Genomic DNA, 26,809 nt, shown 5'->3' with positions numbered 1-26,809 from the left:
TATGGAGTGCTTTTGTTTCAAACACTGCTTCCAAAGTCTTGAACAGGAATACGCATTTTCCATAGACAAATTTAAATTATGTTCCTCTCAAATTAATTTAGGATGATTTATCTCTAAATTCACTATCTTTGTGTGTGCTCTGATGTTCCACTGTGGCCTCAATGCTGTGTGTTTATGTGTGGTGGCCCAACTCAAATGTTTTACTGATGCTAGAGTCCATCCTAGTTTTATTAGCCTGTTTAACCACTATCTGTCTCTCGTTTTTCCTGTTGTCTATCCTCTCACTCCTCCTCTCTCTCACAATTCAATTTCAATTCAATTTCAATTTAAGGAGCTTTATTGGCATGGGAAACATATGTTTACATAGCCAAAGCAAGTGAAATAGATAATATACAATACAAATTGTCTTTCTCTCTTTCTCCATATGTTTGCTATCGTTTACCTCCAACTACTAATACACACACACACACACACACACACACACACACACACACACACACACCTCTTTCTCATCTTTGTTTTGTCTTTCTCCCCATTTGGTTTCTCTCATAACTGCATACTGGTCTTGTTTTTATATCTTTTTACTTCATTTTCTCTGACACACACACACACACACACACTCTCCCTCCCTCCTGCCTGCTCTACTTCTCTGATTCCTGTTGTTAATATCGCAGAGGTTTATGTGCACCGTGACTGAGAGAGAAAAGAAAGCCCATGTAGCTGTAATCTAGTGATCTGATTCCAGGCTTGTATATCTGTGGCTAGAGCAAGGTGAAGGGAGGAGGAGGTGATGGAGAGATGAAAAGGAGGAATATAGGTCAGACTGACAGAGATGGAAATAGGGAGAAGGTTGATTAACTCACAGAGGAGAGAAAATCTTAGAAAAGGGTGTAAGAACAGAGGTATTCAACATGTCACGGTTTGTATAACAGATGCACAGAGAGATACAGGGCGAGAAAGGGAGACATTCAGAGAGAGAGAGATGTAGAAAGAGAGAGACAGGTTGCTTATGCACACTGTCACACAATAATACCCACCACCCAAAGCCAGCCCAATCCCATGTTGCATGTGGAGACACTGCCATACAGGGTGGTATGTTTCCCCACTAGCTGTGTGTCTGGATGGCTTACGGTAATGCTGGCCAGGGACACACAGTGGGAGAGGACTGTCGCTTTCCCAGCTCACGGCTGTAGCTTGTCTCTCTCTCTCTCTCTATTTATGTATCTCTCTCTCTCTCATTCTCTCTCTCTCATTTTCTCTCTCGCTCTCTCGTCGTTCTCTCTCTATTTATGTATATCTCTCTCTCTCGTTCTCTCTCTCTCTCTCTCTCTCTCTCATTCTCTCTCTTTATGTATCTCTCTCGTTCTCTCTCTCTCTCGTTCGCTCTCTCGTCGTTCTCTCTCTCTCTCTATTTATGTATCTCTCTCTCTCTCATTCTCTCTCTCTCATTTTCTCTCCCGCTCTCTCGTCGTTCTCTCTCTCGTTCTCTCTCTTTATGTATCTCTCTCGTTCTCTCTCTCTCTCGTTCTCTCTCTCGCTCTCTCGTCGTTCTCTCTCTCTCGTTCTCTCTCTATTTATGTATATCTCTCTCTCTCTCTCTCTCTCTCTCTCGTTCTCTCTCTATTTATGTATATCTCTCTCTCTCATTCTCTCTCTCTCTTTCTCTCTCTCTCTCTCGTCATTCTCTCTCCCACCCATGGAGCAGGTCTAACTCTCAGAGCGACACTCTTAAAGGGACAGGCCACTGCTGCAACTCCCTCCTGCAGCCTCAGACACAGACACATAAGAGAGTAGGAGGAGATGGATAGAGAAGATACCACTAATACACACACACACACACCTTTTAGGGTATCTGAGGGGGAGAGAGGATAGAGTCCTTGCGGCTGGTCTACAGACATTTATAGTTGCTGTTTTGTGTTGATAAGGATGACAATGAATAAAGCTAATACTATTTATTGGATTTGAATGTATATCTGAAGCCCACAGTTCCTCACACTGTACAAGACAATACACCTTAAGATGCAGGGAGGGTTGGACTTGGCATTGGAGGCTGACAGATGCAGCTTTCTCCTCCGTACAGGTTTCTTGGCGCGTTACAATGCGTTTTCTAGCGCCGCTGTGTTTGTGTCTGCCAGCCAAACAGTGGGAGTGGGTTTTAGGGAGGAGTGTGTATGAAGGAGGAGTCTGTGAGTGAGGACTGGTATATGTGTTATTGGCCAGCTGTGTGGTGGCTCCTCCTGGTTGTTTTGATTGGCTGTGATTGGTGCCCTGACAGTTTGCCCTCGAGCTGTATGCTGTTCTAATGGTGCTGCTCTGGCTGAAGGACGTACTCCACACACACACACACACACTCACCACACACACACACTCACACTCAAACTCTCTCTCTCTCTCTCCTGCCGCCAATGTAATATCAACATTGGGGCTAACAAACATGACTCCCAAGCTATAACTCGTATATTGTCACTGTTTCATTCAAAGGTCTCCGTTGCCAAACATGGAGTGCTGTGCAAAATGTTTAGATTAGTCTCTTAAACTGTGCTGTGCAATATTTTAGTAGTGTTTAAACAACGTGTTTCCTGCCTGATTAGTTGTGAATGTGAATCTCAGAGAGGCAGAGAGGTAAAGAGAGAGAGAGAGAGAGAGGCAAAGAGTGAGAGAGAGAGAGAGGCAAAGAGTGAGAGAGAGAGAGAGGCAAAGAGTGAGAGAGAGAGAGAGGCAAAGAGAGAGAGAGAGAGAGGCAAAGAGAGAGAGAGAGAGAGGCAAAGAGAGAGAGAGAGAGAGAGAGAGGCAAAGAGAGAGAGAGAGAGGCAAAGAGAGAGAGCGAGAGAGGCAGAGAGGCAAAGAGAGAGAGAGAGAGAGGCAAAGAGAGAGAGAGGGGCAAAGAGAGAGAGAGAGAGAGAGGCAAAGAGAGAGAGAGGGAGAGAGGCAAAGAGAGAGAGAGAGAGAGAGGCAAAGAGAGAGAGAGAGAGGCAAAGAGAGAGAGAGAGAGAGACAAAGAGAGAGAGAGGCAAAGAGAGAGAGAGGCAAAAGAGAGAGAGAGAGAGGCAAAAGAGAGAGAGAGAGAGGCAAAAAGAGAGAGAGAGAGAGGCAGAGAGAGAGAGAGAGGCAAAGAGAGAGAGAGGCAAAGAGAGAGAGAGAGAGAGGCAAAGAGAGAGAGAGAGAGGCAAAGAGAGAGAGAGAGAGGCAAAGAGAGAGAGAGAGGCAAAGAGAGAGAGATAGGCAAAGAGAGAGAGAGAGAGGCAAAGAGAGAGAGAGAGAGAGAGAGATAGAGGCAAAGAGAGAGAGAGAGAGAGAGAGAGAGAGAGAGAGAGAGAGAGAGAGAGAGAGAGAGAGAGAGAGAGAGAGAGAGAGAGAGAGAGAGAGAGAGAGAGAGAGAGAGAGAGAGAGAAAGAGGCAAAGAGAGAGAGAGAGAGAGAGAGCAAAGAGTGAGAGAGAGAGAGAGAGACATGAAGTAAGAAACAGGGTGAGGGAGAGAGCAAACCGGGAGGATATCTTCAGTCTACGGTAAACAAAATAAAGACAAAAAGCCATAAGTCATTCCCCGACCAAACACACTTTCCCAGTACAATGTACTCCAGATGTCTTCAAATGAAAATAGTGGGCGAGGTGCAACTTTTTGTTCGTAGTTGAAACTTGGCATAGACCCATACTGTGTGTGTGTGTGTGTGTGTGTGTGTGTGTGTGAGAGTGTGTGTGTTTATCCTCAAAAGGAAAATTCAGGGGACATTTCGCCGGGTCCCACAATGAAAAAGGTTATTTTAGACTTAGGGGCTAGGGTTAGAAGTTAGGGTTAGGTTAAGGGTTTGGGGTTAGGTTAAGGTTTATGGGTTAGGGAAAATAGGATTTTGAATGGGAATCAATTGTTTGGTCCCCACTAAGATAGTAAAACAAATATGTGTGTGTGTGTGTGTGTGTATTTTGTGTGCAATTAATATGCATGTGTGTCTTATTTATGTGAGTGATTTGTAGACTGGGATACTCACGCTCTCCTTTCTCCCTCTTTTTTACTTTTTGTTGTTGTGCTGAACTGTGAACTCCAGCTGGTTCTCATTGCAGGAAGGCGTTGGATGAGACTTGGGCCTAAGTGCATGTCTGTGTCTGTGTCTGTGTCAGTGTCTGTGTCAGTGTCAGTGTCTGTGTGTCGTTCTGTCTGTACTCAGCCGTGGAGATGCATGTTTTGTAAAGCTACAGTGGTCTAGGATGTTGGGGTGTAAAAGTGGATGAAGTGTTGTCAGTGCCAGTGTGCCGCTCTCTGAATGCCGGGTCTGTACTGACTGGGGTGAGTGGCAGGGCGCTGGGTGCAGGGGGTTGATACCCTGGCAGAGAGAAGCAAGCACCAACACTGTGACCTCAATCAGATCAGATTGAGATTTCAAAGTCTCCTCCCTCCCTCCCTCTGCCCCGTCTTCATCTTTTATTCCACTTCTCTTTTCCTCTCCTTTTCTGACACATTCCCTCCCACTCTCTCATTCCCCTCCTTCTCTGTTACCGTCTCTCCCTCTATCTATTTCTCTCTCTCTCCATACTTCTCGTTTCCCTCCCCTCTGTCCCTCTGCGGCCTCCTTGGCAGGAGCTCAGCCGTTAGGTCACATGACCTCATAGCAAGTCGATTAGATCAGCCCTGAAATTGGAGCACAACACTCAGAGCTTTGGCCCCTCCCTGCCCTGCCTCCCCCAGCCCTGGACCCTCCCTGTGCTGGACTGGTCCCCCATGTCCCGGGGCCTGTGGCAGGGTGCTAAGCCCACTCCACTGCTCCTTCCCTGGGGGGCCATCTGACGCCAGCCGCCCCCCTGCACCTGCTCCAGAGGGGGTGCCGGCCAGGTGCCATGCCTCACACCTGCTACCCATCCCGTAAGGTGACAGAGCTGTGTGTATGTGTGTGTTCCAGACTTATCTAATAGCAGTGTGTTTGAGTCAGTAAATAAACCTTGGCCTGTGTGTTTTAAGGGAGGAGAACAGTTCTACAGGGCTGACAGATCTAGATCAGCTGATTATACTTTCTGATCAAACTTTTGGGAACACTTCAACACACCAACTAGACAAATACTTAGTGAAAGCCAGGAGAAAGGAATGCCGAAGCTTGGGGCGTGATCGCTGAGATGCCCAAGATCTGAGATGCCCAAGATGGTAAGATCATTTGTCTGTTCCGCTTTAAACGGGCCGTGCGATATTCTGAGATGGTTCTTTTTTTCTAGTTCAGTGTTCATACTTGCAGAGTGAGAAACTGACTCCCACAAAAAAATGACTCATTAGCATTTTTAAACAGGACTTGTTTTGATGGTGTCATGTTTCATTATGAAGACGTTGAAATTACCAATGCAAAACAGGTATTCTGGCTGAATGACCTAATTGTGTGTGTGTGTGTGTGTGTGTGTGTGTGTGTGTGTGTGTGTGTGTGTGTTTTTTACATCCGGCAATAATTCCAATGTTCAAAGCCCACAGGATGAAAGGACCGTCTGGGGTTTGTGGACTAATCTACCTGTAAGCCTTTTGACTCTAAACATTGATGGAAATGTGATTAAACACATCTAATCGAGAGAGCTCTGTATAGATATTTAATGATGATAATATGGATTCAATTACTAGGTTGTGGTGGGTGTGTAAAACACTACTGTCATTCATTTCAAATCATCAAATCAAATTATATTGGTCTCATACACATAGTTAGCAGCGAAATGAGTGTAGTGAAATGCTTGTGCTTCTAGTTCCGACAGTGCAGTAATATCTAACAAGTAATCTAACAATTCCCAAACAACTACCTAATACACACAAATCTAATGGGGGAATGAGAATATGTACATATAAGTATATGGATGAGCGATGGCCGAGCGACATAGGCAAGGTGCAGTAGATGGTATAAAATACAGTATAAACATGTGATATGAGTAATGTAAGATATGTAAACATTATTAAGTGGCATTGTTTAAAGTGACTAGTGATCCATTTATTAAAGTGGCCAGTGATTGGGTCTCAATGTAGGCATTAGCCTCTGAATTAGTGATTGCTGTTTAGCAGTCTGATGGCCTTGAGATAGAAGCTGTTTTTCAGTCTCTCTGTCCTAGTTTTGATGCACCTGTACTGACCTCGACCTTCTGGATGATAGCAGCATGAACAGGCAGTGGCTCGGGTGGTTGTTGTCCTTGATGATCTTTTTGGCCTTCCTGTGACATCGGGTTCTGTAGGTGTCATGGAGGGTAGGTAGTTTGCCCCCGGTGATGCGTTGTAAAGACCGCAACACCCTACGGAGAGCCTTGCGGTTGAGGGCGGTGCAGTTGTAATACAGCCCGACAGGATGCTCTCGATTGTGCATCTGTAAACATTTGTCAATGTTTTGGGTGACAAGCCAAATTTCTTCAGCCTCCTGAGGTTGAAGAGGCGCTGTTGCGCCTTCTTCACCACACTGTGTGGGGGGACCATTTCAGTTTGTCTATGATGTGTACTCCAAGGAACTTCAAATGTTCCACATGTTACAGTGTTGTCTACACTTGATTTCTTTAAAATGGAGTTTGCCCCTCTGGGCCACCATAGTTGTCTCTCTCGCTTTCAGAGCAGAGGTGCCATTTCTTGTCATTGTCGTTTCACCTCTATGATAACACCCTCCCGCCCCTTCGCTGTCAAGAGTGCACCCTTAACACATACTGACCTCGCCCCCTGTGTGTCTTTGTCTCCATAGCAACAGGGAGCCCCAGACCCCGGAGATGAATAAGCTGCGTCAGAGCCTGCGCAGGAAGAAGCCCACCTACGTGCCGGAGGCCAGTAGACCCCACCAGTGGCAGGCAGACGAGGAGGCCGTACGCAAGGGCAAATGCAACTTCCCTGTCAGGGTAAGACTGAGACCCCTGTCCTGGGACCTGATCTTAAGCTGACTCTTAACTAAACCTCAACCTAACTCTTATCACTCTTAATCTTTTGGTTCAAAATATTGAGGTATAAGATTCAATTGGCATACTATCTGGGACAACAGGGAAGGAAGTTGTATTTCGTCTTAGAAAATCACGCCTAACTCTAGCCTTAGATCTAACTTAGTTCTGACTTTTACTCTTATCCTAACTCTTATCCAGACCACGAGAAACAATATTCTCTGGTCTGATGAAACCAAGTTGAACCCTTTGGTCTGAATGCCATACGTCATGTCTGGAGGAAACCTGGCACCACCCCTATGGTGAAGCATGGTGGTGGCAGCATCATGCCGTGGGGATGTTTTTCAGTGGCAGGGACTGGGAGACTACTTAGGATTGAGGCAAAGATGAACGGAGCAGTACAGAGAGTACAGAGAGATCCTTGATGAAAACCTCATCCATAGTGCTCAGGTCCTCAGACTGGGGTGAAGGTTCACCTTCCTACAGGACAACGGCCTTAAGCACACAGCCAAGTCAACTCAGGAGTGGCTTTGGGACAAGCCTCTGAATGTCCTTGAGTGGATCTGCAGAGAAGCATAGGAGAAACTCCCCAACTCTGCCAAGCTTGTATCGTCATATCCAAGAAGACTTGATTCTGTAATCACTGCCAAAGGTGCTTTAACAAAGTACTGAGTAAAGGGTCTGGCAAAAAAAAATCTAAAAACCTGTTTTTGCTTTGTCTTTATGGGGTATTGTGTGTAGATTGATGAGGGGGGAAAACGGTTTAATCCATTTTAGAATGAGGTTGTAACGTCACAAAATGTGGAAAAACTCAAGGGGTGCGAATACTTTCCGAAGCCCATTGGAGATATACCCTTCAGTTTCTCCAGGACCTGTGACTTTCTTTGGGACCTTCATCCATAGACAGGGTTGAGCAGATTTCACAGGTCTCTGAATCTGAGGTTAGGATACATAGAAATTAGACTAGGACTTGTTTCATTATTCTCAAGTCGTATAACATTTGATATTTCGTTGGAATTGTGTTTTTGTATTGTCATAGTTCTCTCTTTGGGACTGGAAATCTGTTCATTAGCTAATGAGCTTAGCTACTAGCTAGGTAGCTAATGTTGTTGTTTTTAGCAGATCAAGCTAACGTTTGTGTCATAAAAAAATATATATATATTGGATGTCTGTCTCTCCTATTTATATGTAGCAAGCTAGCTAGCTATCTGACGTTACCTGGAATAGATGGTTAACTTGATAAACATCTTGCCTGTGTGCTGCACATAATCCCAGTGCCACCACCTCCTGCTGCTAGCATTACTATCCATGCAGGAAATGCAGCCCGCTGCGATGCTTCTTTGGGAAATCTATAAACATTAATTAAAAAAACTAGATGAAACACTGGTTGCCAGGGCCATCCCACATGCAAATACTATGGTCAAAATGCTAATTGTAACCTTGAGAAAACCACTAGACCAGGGGTCTCCAACTTTTGTCTAGCATGAGAGATACTTTAAAAAAATATTGCAAGCTACTATTTTTTATAGCATTTAAATAGGCACATTCTTCTCTTCTACTCTACCCTGCAACTCATCCCTCTGTCCTTAGTGTACAATAGATGTCATTATAGCTGGTAAAATAGTCATTAATATACATTATCAAAATGATATTTTCTATTTTCCTGAATTCTGTTTTTGCTGGTTTATTTTTCCTGGTGTAGAATTTTTTTAAACTTTTTTACTCTCAAAAGTACATTTATTCATAGAGAAACAACGAAAATTGATCTTCTGAGTCCATGCTTAAATCAATGCTTAAATCACATCAGATTACATTTTTTTTAGGTAAACAAAGATTTTTGAGTGTAATTCCTTTTTAATTGTGCATCTAGCAAGAGAGGAATGTGTTGGCACAGAGTTTCTAAACCCAAAGGCGCAACTTCGTAAGACTTACAGGAAAGCTTGCGAAATAGATCAAACAGACCAGGCCAAGGTTTGGAGTTTGAGAAGTAATTGAGAGAAGTGCTTCCTTATTTGTTAATTTTCTCAACATCTAAAGGCACAACCTACATTCGAGACAATGTCTTAAGTAGTTGAACATGTTATTACTCCAACCTCGTGATTGACAAACTGACACGTTTTCATTTTGGTCAATAAACCACTTTATATCAAATGAGTGCCTTCCGTTTCACAGCCTGCACATGCGCAGTTCGGCGTGAGACGACCGTTTGACCCGATGACCTGTTTCTATGCAAGAGCTTAGCTAGCCATTGTCGCCATGACATCACCTACTAGTGTGATCAGGGAGTTCTATTGGAAAAGCAGTTTTAGCCTATCTTCATTCTGTACTCTCTCATCCAGGTGAAGCTGGTTGAGAGAATGCCAAGAGTGTGCAAAGCTGTCATCAAAGCAGAGGGTGGCTACTTTGAAGAATCTTAAATATAAAATATATTTTGATTTGTTTAACACTTTTTTGGTTACTACATGATTCCATATGTGTTATTTCATAGTTTTGATGTCTTCACTATTATTCTACAATGTAGAAAAAAGTAAAAATAAAGAAAAACCCTTGAATGAGTAGGTGTGTCCAAACTTTTGACTGGTACTGTAGTTCTGTCAGGTAAGCCTACTTTGCAGTTACCATTTAATTGAGAAGGTTATTGGGGAGTCTGTCTGTCTACCCACAAGATGGTTATCATTAGCATCGCTAACTGGCTACATGGAGTGATAAACAAACACGCACACAAAACAGACAGTTGGTAAATATTGCTGGAAATTCATTGGCAGATATTAGGGTGGGGAAATGTGAATGTGGCTTTGATTGGATAGTAGCCGGGAGCTTTATGTTTATGACAGTTTGTAATGGAACAAATGAAAAAAATGCAGGTACTTTCATAATTGCTTGGCGAGCTTCTGTTAGCTCGCGGTCTACCCCTGAAGTATACTAAGTACACTAGCTTAGCTAGCTAGCTGTTTACAGCCGTGATGGAACAGCTGTAAAAGAACAGCAGTTCTTTGGGACCTCTTCAAAAATCTGTTAAAAAGGTCTATACAAATTCAAGTTTATTGGTCGCGTACGGTAGCGAAATGTTTATAGAACAAGGAACAAGGCGACCATGTCTGTCGGTGCCATCTTGCCTCAAGAGCATAGCAGCAGTTGTTTGGAGCACATAGCAGCAGTGTTTGTAGGCAGGCCAAAGTCTACACAAGGTGTCTTTCTCTGTTTCTCTCTCTCTCTTTCTCGCTCCCTTTATTTCTCTCTCTATCTCCCTCTCGCCAATGTTCCCTCTAAACTGCGCGTGGGTACGCAGCACCCCTGGACTGCTGCACAGAATAAATATCAGCCTGCGCAGAGAAGCACAAGATTGAACTTCACTCAGCTTTCTAGAGTTTTCCCCGTCAGTTAACACTATCAACGGTTCCCTTTACTGTGGGAATTGTGATCGAAAATATTAGCCACTTTCAATGCAACATACCGAAACAAAACAAACTATGCAAGACTTAGTATGCAAAATTAACTATATAAGATATTTTGTTGTAGTCAGAACACATCAGAGTAGGATTCTATTGCAATAACACCACTACTCAGCCCGTACTCTACACAGACCGGTGCGCCATATCCAATCAAAGCTGCAGTAGCCTACTGTATATGCAAATAGACCATTGCCATATATGGATTTGTGCCATTCACTTTGAACTGGACTGTGTTTACAGCATCAGCGGTTGTGGGTAGATGCGCTTGTTTTGAGATCAAAGTGAGAGCTACATGTAGTGAGTGATGTGTGTACATTTGTTCATATCCTTTGCTAGTTAGTGAGTTATTACCCCAGTTATAGATCTTTTGTAGTCAGCAATGGGGGAGTGATTACTTCCTACAAGAACACAAAACGTGTGTATTTCTAGACAGCTTTTTTTTGTCTAAAATGGCAGTGTTGTATTTTGAGAAAGCTTATTCAAGCCTAAGTAGGCAATAGGCAGAGGGTAGCATCATTTGTCTAATTCTCTGTAATAATGGTATGGGAGTAATGCTGGTTTTATTTTGTAAAGTGGTTTCTTGCATCAAACAACACAACAACATGTTCAGTCACCTCCTTGTCTGAAGGACACGTTGATAAACAGGTTAATGTCAAGCCCTGCACGTTTTTTTCAAAAGCTTTATGTAATGTAGGCCTACATTGAACACCACTCATTGGCTGCTACTGTAGGCTGAATGTAGAACAGCTATTTCCATGTTAAAATGTTATTGTATGCGTTTTCTCCATTGTTAGGCCTACATTATGAGAGCCACAGAAGCTTACTTGACCACTGTTAAAACTAACTTAAAGTGGGTAGAGCCTCAGTGTTCACAGCAAAAGCACGCCGGAAGTTGCACAAAGTTGCACAATGTTCAAATTTGAGCTCAGCAGAACTGAAATTTGCTCAGTGATGAAACAATTTTGAGAGAACATTGCCTGTCTCTCTCTCTCTCTCTCTCTCTCTCTCTCTCTCTCTCTCTCTCTCTCATTTTCTCTGTCCACTTTCACTCAGCCACACAACTCTAAATGGGCTAAATAAAGTGACTCACTTTCAAAAGGCCTCTGCGGAAAGATAGTATACAATCTACTATATTTGAGGCAGCTTTTCTGTATGTTTTTCACTCTGCTGGCTTGGCTCAGAGGAATGGGTTTGTATTTTACAAAAAAAAGCTCTGGCAACCTAATTGTCTCTCCAAGGGCCTCCGATGCGCCACAGGGAACTCTGTGGGACAGAAAATCTAATCCCGTAAAAGGTCTCTTATCCTCCCTCATTCATCCTCATTATTGGCAACTAACACGGTCTGGTAGCTCACTTTGGAATGGAAGGACTCACACTATTTTGTGATAATGTGAATGCAGAGGGTATTAAATAGATTGCATAGGTTACTTGGGCATATTTGTGTGTTCGTGCAGTTTGTATGAATCTTCATAATAGCCTTTGCGTCTCCCTCTCGGTTTTAACATTTTTTCTCTCTTTCTGTTGTTGTTTCTATCCCTCTCTCTCTCTCTCTCTGTAGTACCTGGGTCTAGTGGAGGTGGAGGAATCCAGAGGGATGCATGTGTGTGAGGAGGCTGTCAAAAAGCTCAAAATTGTAAGTATCCCTCCACTCTAAACCCCTGCAGGTCCCTCTGTTGTATTTCTGTTTACGTAGGCAGCCATGTTTTGTTGTATAGGCAGGTATTCTTATCCTGGTGGAGTTATCAACTCATTATAAGATATCCTGCACCGTGCACGTATGCAGTAGTTCAACACACGCGCACACACGCACCGATACCACTGCAGTCTCCTGCTCCCTCTCGAGATTTTTTCAGCTTTTTTCACCCGTTTTGATTTTTTCCTTCCAATTCCCTTTTTTCTCCTTACTCACCTCTTACCTCTTATCCCCAGATCCATATCTCCTCTCCTCTTCTGCCCTCTACCTACCTCTATTTTGTCTTTAAGCTCAGCCCAATCCCACCCCAAGCATCTGCATTTAATTCGTAATCTAAGCCCCTTGCTCCTTCTCCTGGTGGAGCTGAGCCCTCCTTAGTCTCAGTAATGAGCTCAGCTACTCAGACCTGACCATCCCCGTACCACAGCTTTAGAACAGCCGCCCGCCACTCGGCCCTCTGGGAAGGCAGAGTCGCCCAGGCCGTGCGAACAGTGTGACACAGAACAGGCCGGGTCGCACAAGCACAAGCTGCAAACAGCGAGAAAGCGACCATAGCATGTGCTACTGCCCGGGCCAGTGCTGCTGAGAAGCCTGGTATACTAGACAGGGTCTTGGGGATAGGGTGGCATGCAGTCAGAGTGGGGTCAGGAAGTAGGGGACACCCCCCTGTCAGCTCCCAGGCTGGGAGAGCAGGCCTAGACCCATGGAGAAGCCTGGATGGCTCCGGTGTTTCACTGTTTTGTTTGTTTTCCCAGCCTGACCCTTTTTTTCTCATCGTCTTTCATGGGCTTTGTCCACAGCTCAGCAGGGTAGTTGTGTGTGTGTGTGTGTGTGCACTTTAGCGTGTGTGTATCTCTTCTATCCTTTAGCCTTCATCAGCAAGTCTGCTGCACCCCTGTCATCTCCTTTGTCACTTTTCTTGTACCTATAAACACACTCAGTTCCCTCTCTCTCCCTCTCTTTCTCTTTCTCTCTCCAATCTGCAGTATAGTGATTGGCTGTGATTCTGGCTGGTAGTCAGGGAGCAACTCTTAGCTTCTCTCGGAGGCTCTCCTCCTCTTCCTCTTCCACTACCTTCTCTCCATCGCTTTACCTTGTTTTTCACACGCTCCTCTGTTTTACATCGTGCTCCTCCACCTCTCCTCTAGTTCAGCTCTCTCACTGCCTCAACTCTCTTCCTTCCCCTCTCCCCTCGCGCTTTCTCTTTGGGATTATGCAAAATACTGACGCTTCATCGGTTTGCCACGCTTTTCAAAGTCATTTCCTGCAGCGCTCTCAGTCTCCCTCATCTCGCTCTTTCTCCTTCTCTCGCACGCACGCACGCACGCATGCACACACACACACACACACACACACACACACACACACACACACACACACACACACACACACACACACACACACACACACACACACACACACACACACACACACACACACACACAAATCTCAGCCCCTCAGCAGGAATACTGCTCTCCCAGCTACCCTCATATTTTGATGGTATTTTTAGCCTGGCCTTGTTCTGGTGCCCCCTGCTGAATAGATAGAGAGGCTTGTGAAGTGAGACAGCCAGCTGGCTCCCCTCAGTAGGATACCCGCCTCTATTTCTCTTTATCTACTGCCTCCTACAGAGAAACAGAACAACTGGGACATGCATTCCACTATTGCCACTTGAGGACAATGAAAACCCTTAGATCTACTATACAGCCATATGTTTTAGGCCTCTGGTGATCTGACTGCACCGGTCCTGCAGCATCAGTCAGATAAATTCACAATTGATGATGCCAGGCCAGAGTGATAGAATGGCCCTGTGGTGTGAGTGTGTTGGATGAGAGTGGTGCTCTCTCTCTCCCTCGCTCTCGCTCTCTCTCGCTCTCCCCCTCCCTCAATCCCTCCCTCCCAATACAATTAAATTTGAATGACTTTATTGTTATGATGTAACAATGTACATATTGCCAAAGCGTACTTTGGAAATGAAGTGATTCATTCATTTATAATATTAACACAATCAAAATAATAATCATCAAGATTGTTAATGGGACAATCAGTAACAACAATAACAATAACAATGGCATAGAGGACACGTGCAGGTTGGTTGGTCTGTCAGACACTGTGCCTCTTCTTATGGCAGGCAGCAATGTAGTGCGCTGTTCACCCACAGTTCTCTGTGTCATCGCCCAACCGGACTGGTAGCCTGTCCTCATCAGAGAGGTCTTTGAAACCTTAAATAAGGGTTTCACATTTGGTTAAATGACACTCTAATTGTTTTACACTGTATTTTGTACATTTTGTCAGGAAATGCCGCTCTGTCTCGAGTTCTGCTGGGGTGCAGTGGTTGCACAGCCTTTCCTCTATGGGGAGCCAGGTTTTCCTGTGTCTACCCTCCTCAATGGCAAGGCTGTGCTTACTAAGCCTGTACTTTGTCAAGGTTTTACTATGGTTTTGATCAGTAACCATGGCCAAATAGTTTGGCATGGTGTACTATTGATTTAGGGTCAGATAGCACAGCATTTTGCTTTGTGCTTGTGTTTCCCAATAGGTCATGTAGTCTTGTTTAGACTGTGTTGTAATTTGATTTATTCTGATTGATTGGATGTTCTGGTCCTGAGGCGTCAGTGTGTTAGTAGATTCAGGTTTGTGAACTCAGCCCCAGGACTCTTGGCATTGCAGAGCCTGGTAATAATATGTGAGGGGGTCACTGTATTTTAGATGTTTCCAAAACGTAATTGCTATTTTTTTGTTTTTTATTATTCAGTGGATATTGGCCTAATTCTGCCCTGCATGCGTTGTTTGTAGTTTTCCTCTGGACATGTAAGATCATCTTAAAGAACTATGCATGCAGTGTTTGTTCCATTGGGTGAAATCTTGTTTTGCAAGTGGACCCCACACCTCGCTGCCATTAAGTGCAATGAGACATTCAATTTGTTTTAGACAAATGTGAATAGGTATTTTTTTTTTTTTTTTTTTTTTTTATGGCGTAGAATGCCCTGTGTACTTTCTCTCTCAGTTCATTTACTGTCTCATTTAGGCGTCCAGTTGAGCTTATTTTTAAACCTAAGTAATTGTAGTGTGTGCAGTACTCTGTATTTTCTACCAATTGAAAACTTTGGTCTTATTCCCTGAGATCTGGATCATCTCTGGAAAATAATTAGGGCCCAGGTTTGGCAGTACTGCTCTAGCAGGTCCAGGCTCTGCTGTAGGTCATGTGCTGTGGGTGACAGCAGCCACAGGTCATCTGCGAATACCAGGCATTTAACCTCTGAATTGTAGAGATTTAGACCAGAGGCTGAGGATTTTTCTATAATATTGGCCAATTCTTTGATGTAAATATTGAAGAACGCGGGGCTGACATTGCAACCCTGTTGAAGGCCTCGTACCTGGTTAAAGAATTGTATTTTTTTCTTGCTCATTTTGATAATACTCGTATAGCCATTGAATTATGTTATATGTTACCCCCTACACCACTTTCATTAACTTTTAGAACAGTCCTGTATGCCAAAATAGAATCAAATGCTTTTTGGAAGTCAATAAAGCAAGCATACATTTTTGTCTTATTGTGGTGGACATGTTTATCTATCAGGGGGTGTAGGGTGGAAATATGATCAGCTGTGCGATGTTTTGGTATAAATCCAATTATTGAGGAAGTTTATAACTCTTACATTTATAATACTGCAGAAAACCTCTCTTTTTTCCTCTCTTTTCTCTCTTTTCTCTCTTTTCTCTCTTTTCTCTCTCTCTCTCTCTCTCTCTCTCTCTCTCTTTCCCTATCTTTTTCTTTCCCTCTCTCTCTCACCCCTCCTCTCTCTCTCTCCCTATCTCTTTCCCCCTCTCTCTCTTTCCCTCTCTCACTTTCTCTCTCTCTCCCTATCTCGGTCTCTCTCCACAGAGTGGCAAGAAGACAGTGAAAGCAGTGCTGTGGGTTTCAGCAGACGGTCTCAGAGTGGTTGATGACAAAACCAAGGTAAGAGTGTTTGCATAAAAGTGTGTGCTAATCATACATACAAACACACAAAGTCTGCTTCCAGATGTCAACAGTGACTAAACATGAAACAGCAGCCTGGGACCATAGATACTCCTGCTGGTGGTCTCTATCTCAGTAAGTCCAGAGTTCGTATGACAAAGCAAGTATACAGATGTAGGATCATAATTTGATCACTCTGATGCAGGATAACTTTCCTGCAATGCTGGACATTTGAAATGTGTAGTGTATTTTGAAGTTTAAAAGGCTTCTGAAGTTTGTAATGTCCACATGGAAATCTTTCAACCCCTACAAACATTTCCATAATAATAATCCACATAATAATTCCCATTTCTGGTTGCTGCAGGATAATTTTTACGCCGTAGCAAACTGCCTCAAATTAAGATCCTACATCTGTAGTAGGTAAAGTCTGTAGTAGGTAAAGTGTGAAAAAAAAAGAGAGAACTGCTCAGCAGGAGAGAAGCTGGCACTCCCCCTCTACCCTCCCCCTACTCCCCCGTTCGTCTTTTACTCTCCCCCTCTACCCTCCCCCTACTCCCCCGTTCGTCTTTTACTCTCCCCCTCTACCCTCCCCCTACTCCCCCGTTCGTCTTTTACTCTCCCCCTCTACCCTCCCCCTACTCCCCCGTTTGTCTTTTACTCTCCCCCTCTACCCTCCCCCTACTCCCCCGTTCGTCTTTTACTCTCCCCCTCTACCCTCCCCCTACTCCCCGTTCGTCTTTTACTCTCCCCCTCTACCCTCCCCCTACTCCCCCGTTCGTCTTTTACTCTCCCCCTCTACCCTCCCCCTACTCCCCCGTTCGTCTTTTACTCTCCCCCTCTACCCTCCCCCTACTCCCCCGTTCGTCTTTTACTCTCCCCCTCTACCCTCCCCCTACTCCCCCGTTTGTCTTTTACTCTCCCCCTCTACCCTCCCCCTACTCCCCCGTTCGTCTTTTACTCTCCCCCTCTACCCTCCCCCTACTCCCCGTTCGTCTTTTACTCTCCCCCATCTACCCTTCACTTTCACCACCCTTTCGGCTGCTACTCTCCCCCCTCTCGTTACCCACACAGCAGGTCTCTCTCTACCCCAGCACTTTCCCAGGTCACCTGCCATTCTCAGTCTGGGCTGAGATTGATGATGTCACTCTTCACACTCAGAGCACAAGGACCATACCTCGTGCCTGTCCCGATGACTGTGTTTATCCTCGCTGGCCAGATTAGACTTACTTTAGGCCGGACTGCTGAGTTTTCACACTTGACATTTAAAATGTAAATATATTGACAGCATGACTTGAATTTGACATCAAATTCGTACTTCGGCCTCAGACAGAGCCTGACTGTAAATTCCAGTTCTGTTCTTCCTCCTTCTCTCCGTTCTCTCTTGTGCACTCTCCCTCATGAATTTAAAAGGAATGGATTGGGGCAAGGAACTTCCTCCAGCCAACGTTTTCACCAGTCCGATGCTTTTATATACTTGGATGTCAAAGGGGGCTTTGGGGAGGGAGACACAGTACACACACACACATAACATTTGATTTGACACACACACAAAGAAACACACATGCACACCTCAGTACAGGACTGTCTGGCCGCCAGGGGCCCCTATTGCGAGTGCAATTACCCACGTTTCTTGTCAGGCCAGAGAAAAGAAAGGGGGGAGAAATAGTCCCACTAAGCAGTCTTTTTTGTTTCCTGTCTGGCAGTAGACAAATGGACCCCCCATCCCCCCTCAGCATCCCTCTACCTCCCCTCTTTATTGTAACCCCCTACCTCACTGAGTCAGCACAGTCTCCTAAAGACCCTCCCTCCCCTCCCTCTCCCGGTCCACTTAAAGTCAGCGTTAAAGAACACCACCGCCACAGAGAAAGAAAGCCCCCTCTGCCTCCGCCTCTGTATCTGACCCATGTGACATGACTCAGCACTGTGCCCCCTTTCAGTTTTTCAGTGACATGCCTATGAGTGATCCCCCACAACCCCACACACACCCCTTGCTATCCCCCTCACTGCCACCCACCCAGAGGTGGATCATGTTTTACATCATGTTTACATCGTGTTTTACATCATGTTTTACATCATGTTTTAGATCATGTTTACATCGTGTTTTACATCATGTTTTACATCATGTTTTGCATCATGTTTTACCTCATGATTTGTAGAGCTGTGAACAAGATCTAGTGCTTGAGAGTAACAAAGGTTGATTTTCGGTAGATTATCTTTCCTCACCAAATAATTACATTTGATATTTTAGTATGTGTGTTTTAATCATATGCATTCTCTATAGGCTAACATGTTATGTGTGATACGTTTCATTTATGACGTGGCAAAATCAGCCTTCTCTACAATGTAATGTCTTTGTCTTTAGGACCTCATCGTAGACCAGACCATTGAGAAGGTGTCCTTCTGCGCGCCCGACCGCAATTATGACAAGGCTTTCTCCTACATCTGCCGTGACGGCACCACACGCCGCTGGATCTGCCACTGCTTCATGGCCCTGAAGGACTCGGTGAGGGTGTGTGTGTGTGAGTGGGCCCAGGCCCAGCGACTAGTCCAATCCCCATATCGCTCACCCAGGGATTAAGATTAGGATTACTCTAGGGTTATCTCCATCTCAATTGCTTCTTTTAGCCCTATCCACTGTGACCTCCTGGCACTCTGAGACATACATCCTACAGGGTGATAACCACTTTTATAGTCATTGCTCAAAGACATGGCTTTGGTTTGATAAAGCATTTTCCAGTATGGAAATTGACTGGCTTTAGGCTATATTCAGATTTGTCAATCTGTATGTTTCAGAATTAGTGGCCATTCACACATAATAGAGTTTTACACACATGCAAACATGCATGCGCCCACGTACACACACAGGGGTGTTGAGGAGAGGTGTTGACCGGGTGTGTTGCGGTCACCAGGGCGAGCGTATGAGCCACGCCGTGGGCTGTGCCTTCGCCGCCTGTCTGGAGAGGAAGCAGCGGCGCGAGAAAGAGTGCGGCGTCACAGCCTCGTTCGACGCCAGCCGCACCTCCTTCGTGCGCGAGGGCTCGTTCCGCATGACGTCGTCCAGCCAGCAGGGGGGCGAGCGCGATGACATCACGAAGCAGCTGCAGGACAAGAAGAAAGGTATGACTCATCAGGAGACGGAGAGCAGCACAAACACACAGACAGTCACACCTGTCTCTCACATTCTAATGTATCACTGGAAAGTTACTGGAAAGTCAAATGTGGCCTGTGTTATAGAGCTAACAGGAACAGGAGGGTTCACTCACTGTCGATGGTTGTTGTTCTCCTCAATCACTCTGAAGTGTAACAACACATCTACTGTATGTTGGCTAGTAGTAACCCTTATCAGTGTTATTGGCTGTAGTGGTTACTGGTTGTAGTCCAACATTTACCCTGGTCATTGTAGTCCAACATTAACCCTGGTCATTGTAGTCCAAGATTAACCCGGGTCATTGTAGTCCAACATTTACCCTGGTCATTATAGTCCAACATTAACCCTGGTCATTATAGTCCAAACCTTAACCCGGGTCATTGTAGTCCAACATTTACCCTGGTCATTATAGTCCAACATTTACCCCGGTCATTGTAGTCCAAGATTAACCCGGGTCATTATATACCAACATTTACCCTGGTCATTGTAGTCCAAACCTTAACCCGGGTCATTGTAGTCCAACATTTACCCTGGTCATTATAGTCCAACATTTACCCCAGTCATTGTAGTCCAAGATTAACCCGGGTCATTATATACCAACATTTACCCTGGTCATTGTAGTCCAAACCTTAACCCGGGTCATTGTAGTCCAACATTTACCCTGGTCATTATAGTCCAACATTTACCCCGGTCATTGTAGTCCAAGATTAACCCAGGTCATTATATACCAACATTTACCCTGGTCATTGTAGTCCAAACCTTAACCCGGGTCATTATAGTCCAACATTTACCCTGGTCATTGTAGTCCAACATTTACCCTGGTCATTGTAGTCCAACATTTACCCTGGTCATTGTAGTCCAACATTTACCCTGGTCATTGTAGTCCAACATTTACCCTGGTCATTATAGTCCAACATTTACCCTGGTCATTATAGTCCAACATTAACCCTGGTCATTGTAGTCCAACATTAACCCTGGTCATTGTAGTCCAACATTAACCCTGGTCATTGTAGTCCAACATTTACCCTGGTCATTATAGTCCAACATTTACCCTGGTCATTATAGTCCAACATTAACCCTGGTCATTGTAGTCCAACATTTACCCTGGTCATTGTAGTCCAACATTAACCCTGGTCATTATAGTCCAACATTTACCCTGGTCATTGTAGTCCAACATTTACCCTTGTCATTATAGTCCAACATTTACCCTGGTCATTATAGTCCAACATTTACCCTGGTCATTATAGTCCAACATTAACCATTGTACTCTGTCTGTCTCCAGAGCCCCCGTGTACCATCCCAGCCATCCCCCCTGGCACCTCCTCACCCCCTGAGGGCTCGGCCTCGCCTGTGGGGCAGGGGGTGGAGCATGCCATCCCGCGGCGCCACGCGCCCATTGAGCAACTGGTGCGTCAGGGCTCCTTCCGGGGCTTCCCGGCCCTCAGCGGGAAGAACTCGCCGTTCAAGAGGCAGCTCTCGCTGCGCCTCAACGACCTGCCTTCCAACCTGCAGCGCAAGACCGCCGACTTCCAAAGCAAGAACCCAGGTTAGCCTCACCTGGTTATGTTAGCTTAGCTAAGTCTCTGCATTCTATGACCAAGGACAAAGAGTGGTTAGCCTCACCAGTATAGGACAACATAGTCCTGCAATGCCATCCTTCCATGTTGTGTTCATCACTCGGAGGAAGCCTGGAAATCAAGGCTAATGTCAACCAGAGCCTGGAGTTTTCCTACCTTCATGACATGACCAAGGCCAACTCAGGGCTTTTTCCTGGTCAGATCATGGGTCAGAAAAAACTCTGGACCCTTATGACAACGTATGGTGGTGTCTATAATTACACCAAAGTAGTATTTGACCAGGAACAAGTGAAGCCAGAGATTGATTGGGGTCATAATAGCAGTGGAGTTGATCATTAGTGTGTTATTAAGGATGTTGTTAATTGCTGTGGCTGATTGCTGAGTCCATGTAATGGTTATAAGTATGATAATTAGGATTCCCAGCACGGCTTTGTTCCTGCAGTAGTAAGGTAGATTAAACCACTCAGTTATGTTGATTATAGTTATTATGAAGCTGATGGTGGCAGGCCGTGGCTTTTAATAATTAATAAACACACATTTCTGAAGGTTGCAGCACAATTGTGCCTGACATCTATTTACATTCATGTATGCAGCAGTAGCAGTAGTAGCATAGTGTACAGAGACTCTCTCTTTCGTATAGGATCTGTACCTATTTGAATCCCACGCATGCATAGAAGACACCCACACACGCACTTAGCTAGCAATAAAAGCCACACGAGCATGAACACACGCAAGCACAGGACACATGTACACACACCCACACACACACAGTAGCAGCTAATTTCACAGCTCTCTCTGTGAACAATGTGTCTATGAGCAGTCTCCACTAGACCAGTCCCTCCACATCCCCTTAAAGCTGTCATGTCCACAGAGACAGCCCCCAGCCAGCCCCTCTCACAGCCATAGACCCAGAGATTGTAGTACACATACACACACACACGGATGCACACATGCATGCACACTAACACTACACTACTACACAGAGAAACCCCACAGCTGCTCCCGTCCTCTCTGAACCCTATGGGCAAATGAAATGTTCAGAAAGAGAGACATTACAAGGCAGTCATGAACAAGGCAGCAGGGCTCTCCAGACAGAAAGACACTCTACATCTGTACCGGGAGTAGTTCTTCTAAGCAAGGTCATATTCATTAGGCACCAAACAGAAGAAAACAGACTGAAACAGGGTGTGACTACTTAAACTTGTCCAATAAGAAATGCCCATTTTCGTTTTCGTTGCAAAAGGTTTTGCTACGGTGTGCCCTAATTAATAGGACCCAACAGAGAGACGATGCAGCAGCAGCTCCATAGGGATTACATCCACCACTGACCCCTCTGGTTCTGATTGGCCCCACAGCTCTCTCTGCTCTCCACAGGCTTTGCTCTCTCTCTGTCAGGGACAGGTCACTGATAGGGGAATTACACAAATTGTGAGCTATTTTTATCTACTTGCTATAGGTTGAGAGGTTTTCTGTTTTCTACACTAAGGATTTAGGCTATAGAAAATCTCATGCATGAATAACAGACTGGCCGGGTGTGTTACAGAGGAACTTTTATTTTCTGACTTTGAAGTACAAAAGATGATGAAGACCTCATAGGACCATGGGAACAGATTACTTTTCAATAAAAGGCTTAGAAATGTTAACATCCGGTGTCATGTACTTTAATCTTATATCATTATATAAGTGTATTTTTGGCCCAAGACTTTAATCTTGCCATCAAATCATCCAAAGGAAAGCCAATCCTCAACCCTTCTCCCCCTCTGTAGTCCCAGAGATGGATCTGTCCGTGTGTGGCGAGGCAGACAGCAGCATCAACGCTCTGTGCAGCCAGATCAACCATTCTTTCACCAGGCCCTCTGAGGAACTCTTCTCCAACCCCACCCCCAACGGCCTGCCAGCCTGCACTGTGCCCCCAGCCATCCCCCCTCCCCCTGCCCCCCTGCAAGGTAACTCATTGACTACCTTATCATTCTCTCTATGAGCTCTAGTCTGGCTTAACATGTAGTGTACAGCTCAACTCCAACTTTGTATTGCGTTTGTAATGTATTTGTATTGTGTTTGTAATGCGTTTGTATTGTGTTTGTAATGCGTTTGTATTGTGTTTGTATTTGTAATGTTTCTAATGCTCTATTGTTTCTAATGCTAGTAAGGCTGAATTGCCTGCGAAGTGTCAGTTATCTCTAGGCCCGGGATTCAGTCTGTGATGTGCTACGGTGCAGGTCACTATACAGCTGTCAATTGAGCTTTTTAAAGGCCCTTTACCCAATGTTTGTGGAGGTCAAATTCATGGTAAATGTTGTGCATGTCGGCTCAACCCTTAAAAGGTTTGTTGTATATATGGCACGCCTTGCATTGAGTCCCGGCCCTAATCAGAAAAGGCTGCCGAATAGGAAGTGTGTGTGTCCTCTGTGCTTGTCATGGTAAAGCTGTAGAGAGATCCAGCAGCAAGGTTGATGTAGCATGTGATTGACGTGTGGTGCTCTGCTTCTCTTCCACAGCCACGTCCTCCTGGGTGCAGGCGGAGCCCCCGGTCCAGTCCCCTCCACCGGTGGTCCACAGTGGGCACAGGAGGACGCCCTCCGAGGCTGAGCGCTGGCTGGAGGAGGTGGCCCAGGCCGTCAAAGCCCAGCAACAGACCCCCAACCTGCCCCCGCCACCCATCCAGCCCACCCCTGCCATTCCAGGGCCACCCATGTCAAGCACACCTATGTCATGTGTGCCCCTAATGGGGGCATCCATGCCAGGGGCAACCATGCCAGGGGTACCTGGCTCCCTGCCCACTTCCATGCAGCCCTTTCCCTTGGCGTTTGATGCCACTCCCGCGCCCGTGGGCATGTATACCCAGCCACCCATGCAGCCAGCGTTTGTACCCATGCAGGCCTACATGCCCGCCCTGGCCAACAGCATGGCGTACTCCAACGCCAGTGTGCCTGTGGTGGGCATCACGCCTTCCCAGATGGTGGCTAATGTTTTCTGCACGGCAGGCGGCTCTACCGGCGGGCCTTCCATGGGCATGGGCTCAGGGCCTAAAATGGGCACGCTCAGTGGCGGGCATCGCCACTCTTTCTCCGGCCAGCCGGGCGGGTTCCCTATGCCACCCTTTGGAGCTCATCCCACCGTCAACGGCCTCCCCCACAACATTCCCACCTCCTCCCTCGCCACCATCACGCAGAACGGCACTAGCAGCAACGGTGGCAGTAGCAGCAGCTGGCCACCGGAGAGCGCACAGCTGGCCAACCCGCCACCAGCCAATGCCCAGGAGGTTGATCGCTTCGAGGCAAAGTGGGCTGCGCTGGAGACCAAATCGCAACCCAAGGCGGCGCCCAACCCTTTCTCCAATGACTTGCAAAAGACCTTTGAGATCGAGCTTAAACTCGGTATTAACCCAGGTCAGGCCACTGCATAGACTATGATGATGCAGACCCCCAACCAGACTGAACCACTCCACTCAGCCCCCAGCCCCCTGCCCTAAATGCTTTCGCTACCCCCCTCTTAATTTTCTCCTCCTCTGTTGAGACCCTAGGGATGTAAATTGGGTCTGAATGCAGGGGGGACATGATGACTGTGTATGGGGCTCCTCGCGATACATTCCATGGGATTTCTAGCAATCATGTTCTGCGTGGGGATCTATGGAGGAGCCAGAGAATATGGACACATCACAGGACACTGAGATGAGACACCGAGAAATTACGCTGATGTTACCCAAGCACAGCAGAGGCCCTGGTTGACTAGCCAATGACACGACTCGACGGTAGAGACCCCAAAGGAGGCGTCGACCAATAAGAGTGACAGTTTGACGGCCAAAATTGTTTTATTTATTATTTTTACTTAGATTTTAACCGTTTTAGTTTAACATCATTTTATTTTTCTTCATCAGTGTTCAAAGGTTGTTTCTCCCTGTATTTATTTTGTGTGGAACTGGAAAGAGGAGGGAAATAACTAGCAACTGTAACTGGCAGCGGAGGGAGCAAAGAGAGGGAGTGAGTCATGAAACCAGAGGCTGGAAATGAGTGTAAATAGCATGCTTTTTTTCACCCTCTATTTCTTACCAATCCACGTATAACCGCCAATTTGCTATTCAACCCAAATGAGTCACTGTTAGCTAAATCACCATGGTGACCTAACACACCTCTGTCCCAGTGCCACTCCACCTGCACGACAGACACACTAGAACCCTAGAACATTCTGGAAAGGGTTCAAATGGTCCAGATTCCAACGTGGTTGGTTGACTCTCGTTATATTCTGAAACAGAGTAGTAGTCACCCCCAGTACGAGTTTAGTCAGTCAACACTACGAGGGTCTATTTGGGAATGCCGTCAATTCAACGATGGTTCAACTTCATTTAATTGAAATGACGTGGATACAACGTTGATTCAACCAGTGTGTGCCCAGTAGGCTGGGTCAAGCTGCACTTCTGACATAGTGGGACTACAGTCAGTTTGTAGAGGCTTCTGGATCCAGGCTCTTGTCCTGAGGCCATTGTGACAGGAAGACGTTATGGCACCTGCTGAATAAAGATGCCTAGAGGAAGTGATGAGTCATTTACCACTTTAAACAGACAGAGGAAGGCATCCATCTTTGTAGAGGGAAAACAAAGACATGAAAGTGATACGGATAGTCGGGGAAGAGGGAAAGAAAAGGGGAAGGTGAAAGGTAGACGGAGAGATCGAGGGCATACTTACGAGAATGAGACGAGGAAGTGGACTATTGAAGGACTGTGATGAACTGAGAAAAGACGAAAGAAGAAAAATGTTACGTTAAACAGACTGGTTGTTTCATTCCTTTAAACTCCTTTCACTACTCCCAAACAAAGGTACTTCTGTTAGAATGATACTCACCATGCATTTAGAGCTCCATAGACACAAGACTTTACTGTTTGATCACATTCTCAAAAGAGGCAAGCATTTCCTTCCGTGACTTTAGTTGAAACACACAAAGACAGTAAATGTGCAGTATACTATAGCTACAATCCCATATCGGAATTTTAGCCCATTTGGCAGGACTTCCAATGGCAAGTCAAGACGGGGCAAACGCATGTGCTTCGATGGGATGCTTTGTGCTATTTGCCATTATAATGCTTTATGTACGATCCTGCCCCAAACAACAGGAGTGTATGGGGAGTGAGACGGAGTGGAACCCAGGGGACCAGTGTTATTGAATCGACATCACAACTCGACAAACAGGCTCCATCCATCCCGCTCTCCTGGTCATTAACTCCTTAGGACTCGGCCAATCAGGCTTTGTCATTTTCACGTGGCACAATACTGACTGACATCCATTTGCTTTCCCAAAGATATAAAGCAGTAGTGAGGAGCCATGCTTTTGCTCGTTTAGACAAATAGATTTTCTAAATGAATTCTCTCCCCGTCTTTTAAGAGAAAAGACATAGTCATTCATGAAATTGCTGTTTTTATTTAGTTAAATTACCCTTGTTTGCACGCCCTTTAAATTAAACTGTAGGTTAATTATGTTCAAAATAAGAACTAAATTACCTCTTAAACTTGATTGTAAACCACAGTGTAGTGATAACAAACTAGTGGAGTTTATTTTTATTCTTTATTTACAGAATTTTGTATTTAAACCTACATATTTGTATTGTAATTACATTGTACAAAGATAAATAAATAATATAATATTAAACTCGTGTTGGTGTTTGCATTCTGTATCATTCTCGCCCTCCCTTTCTCCCAATGCAGGTCATGTACCTGTCTTATCCTTATCTTCACCAGTACTAGTAAATCAAATGTATCTGCACCCTGTGCCAACGGGGATGCGTGTACCATTGGCATAAAAAAGCCTCATGTATATAGTCTACTTTTAAAGATGGTCAATAGTTGAACAGCACCAGTCATTCAATTCAGTGAATTTTCTCCATAGCTGTATTTTATATCTCAAACCTACTGTATGCCCTGAAAGTCATGGAGTGAAGCGTTGAAGAATTCTCTCTCATTGTAGGCATTGACTACGCTTGCCAACTCTACCGCTGTTCACAGTACTTTCTCTGGTGTCTTGACAAAAGCTCAGGCCTCTAATGCGACCAGACAAGGCCCCTTTTCTTCCCCAAGGGCCATGAAAAAGAGGACAGCCACAGAACACTTGAGTCATTTTAGTAGT

The 26,809-nt window shown here is 45.3% G+C and overlaps 1 protein-coding gene across 3 annotated transcripts in view; it reads left to right on the top strand.

Annotated features, from left to right (window-relative positions):
• Nucleotides 1-26,337, top strand: part of LOC139386108 (numb-like protein) — a 60,539-nt gene extending 34,202 nt beyond the window's left edge. For 2 of the 3 annotated variants that reach the window (XM_071131537.1, XM_071131535.1), the window contains exons 2-9: nt 6,678-6,828; nt 11,875-11,949; nt 15,896-15,970; nt 18,333-18,473; nt 18,880-19,087; nt 20,401-20,664; nt 22,462-22,641; nt 23,194-26,335. In XM_071131537.1, coding sequence (XP_070987638.1) covers nt 6,703-6,828; nt 11,875-11,949; nt 15,896-15,970; nt 18,333-18,473; nt 18,880-19,087; nt 20,401-20,664; nt 22,462-22,641; nt 23,194-24,101 — 1,977 coding nt within the window. In that variant the 5' untranslated portion in view covers nt 6,678-6,702 and the 3' untranslated portion in view covers nt 24,102-26,335. Of the gene's footprint in view, nt 1-6,677; nt 6,829-11,874; nt 11,950-15,895; nt 15,971-18,332; nt 18,474-18,879; nt 19,088-20,400; nt 20,665-22,461; nt 22,642-23,193 lie in introns of all 3 variants that reach the window. The other variant, XM_071131536.1, reaches the window with a different exon arrangement.
• Nucleotides 26,338-26,809: the final 472 nt, after the last annotated feature.

This window comes from Oncorhynchus clarkii, chromosome 27, assembly GCF_045791955.1.
Source record: "Oncorhynchus clarkii lewisi isolate Uvic-CL-2024 chromosome 27, UVic_Ocla_1.0, whole genome shotgun sequence".
NCBI classification, from domain to species: domain Eukaryota; kingdom Metazoa; phylum Chordata; class Actinopteri; order Salmoniformes; family Salmonidae; genus Oncorhynchus; species Oncorhynchus clarkii.
Note: the sequence above shows the minus strand (reverse complement) of the source record. Positions and strands in the feature narration are given on the sequence as shown.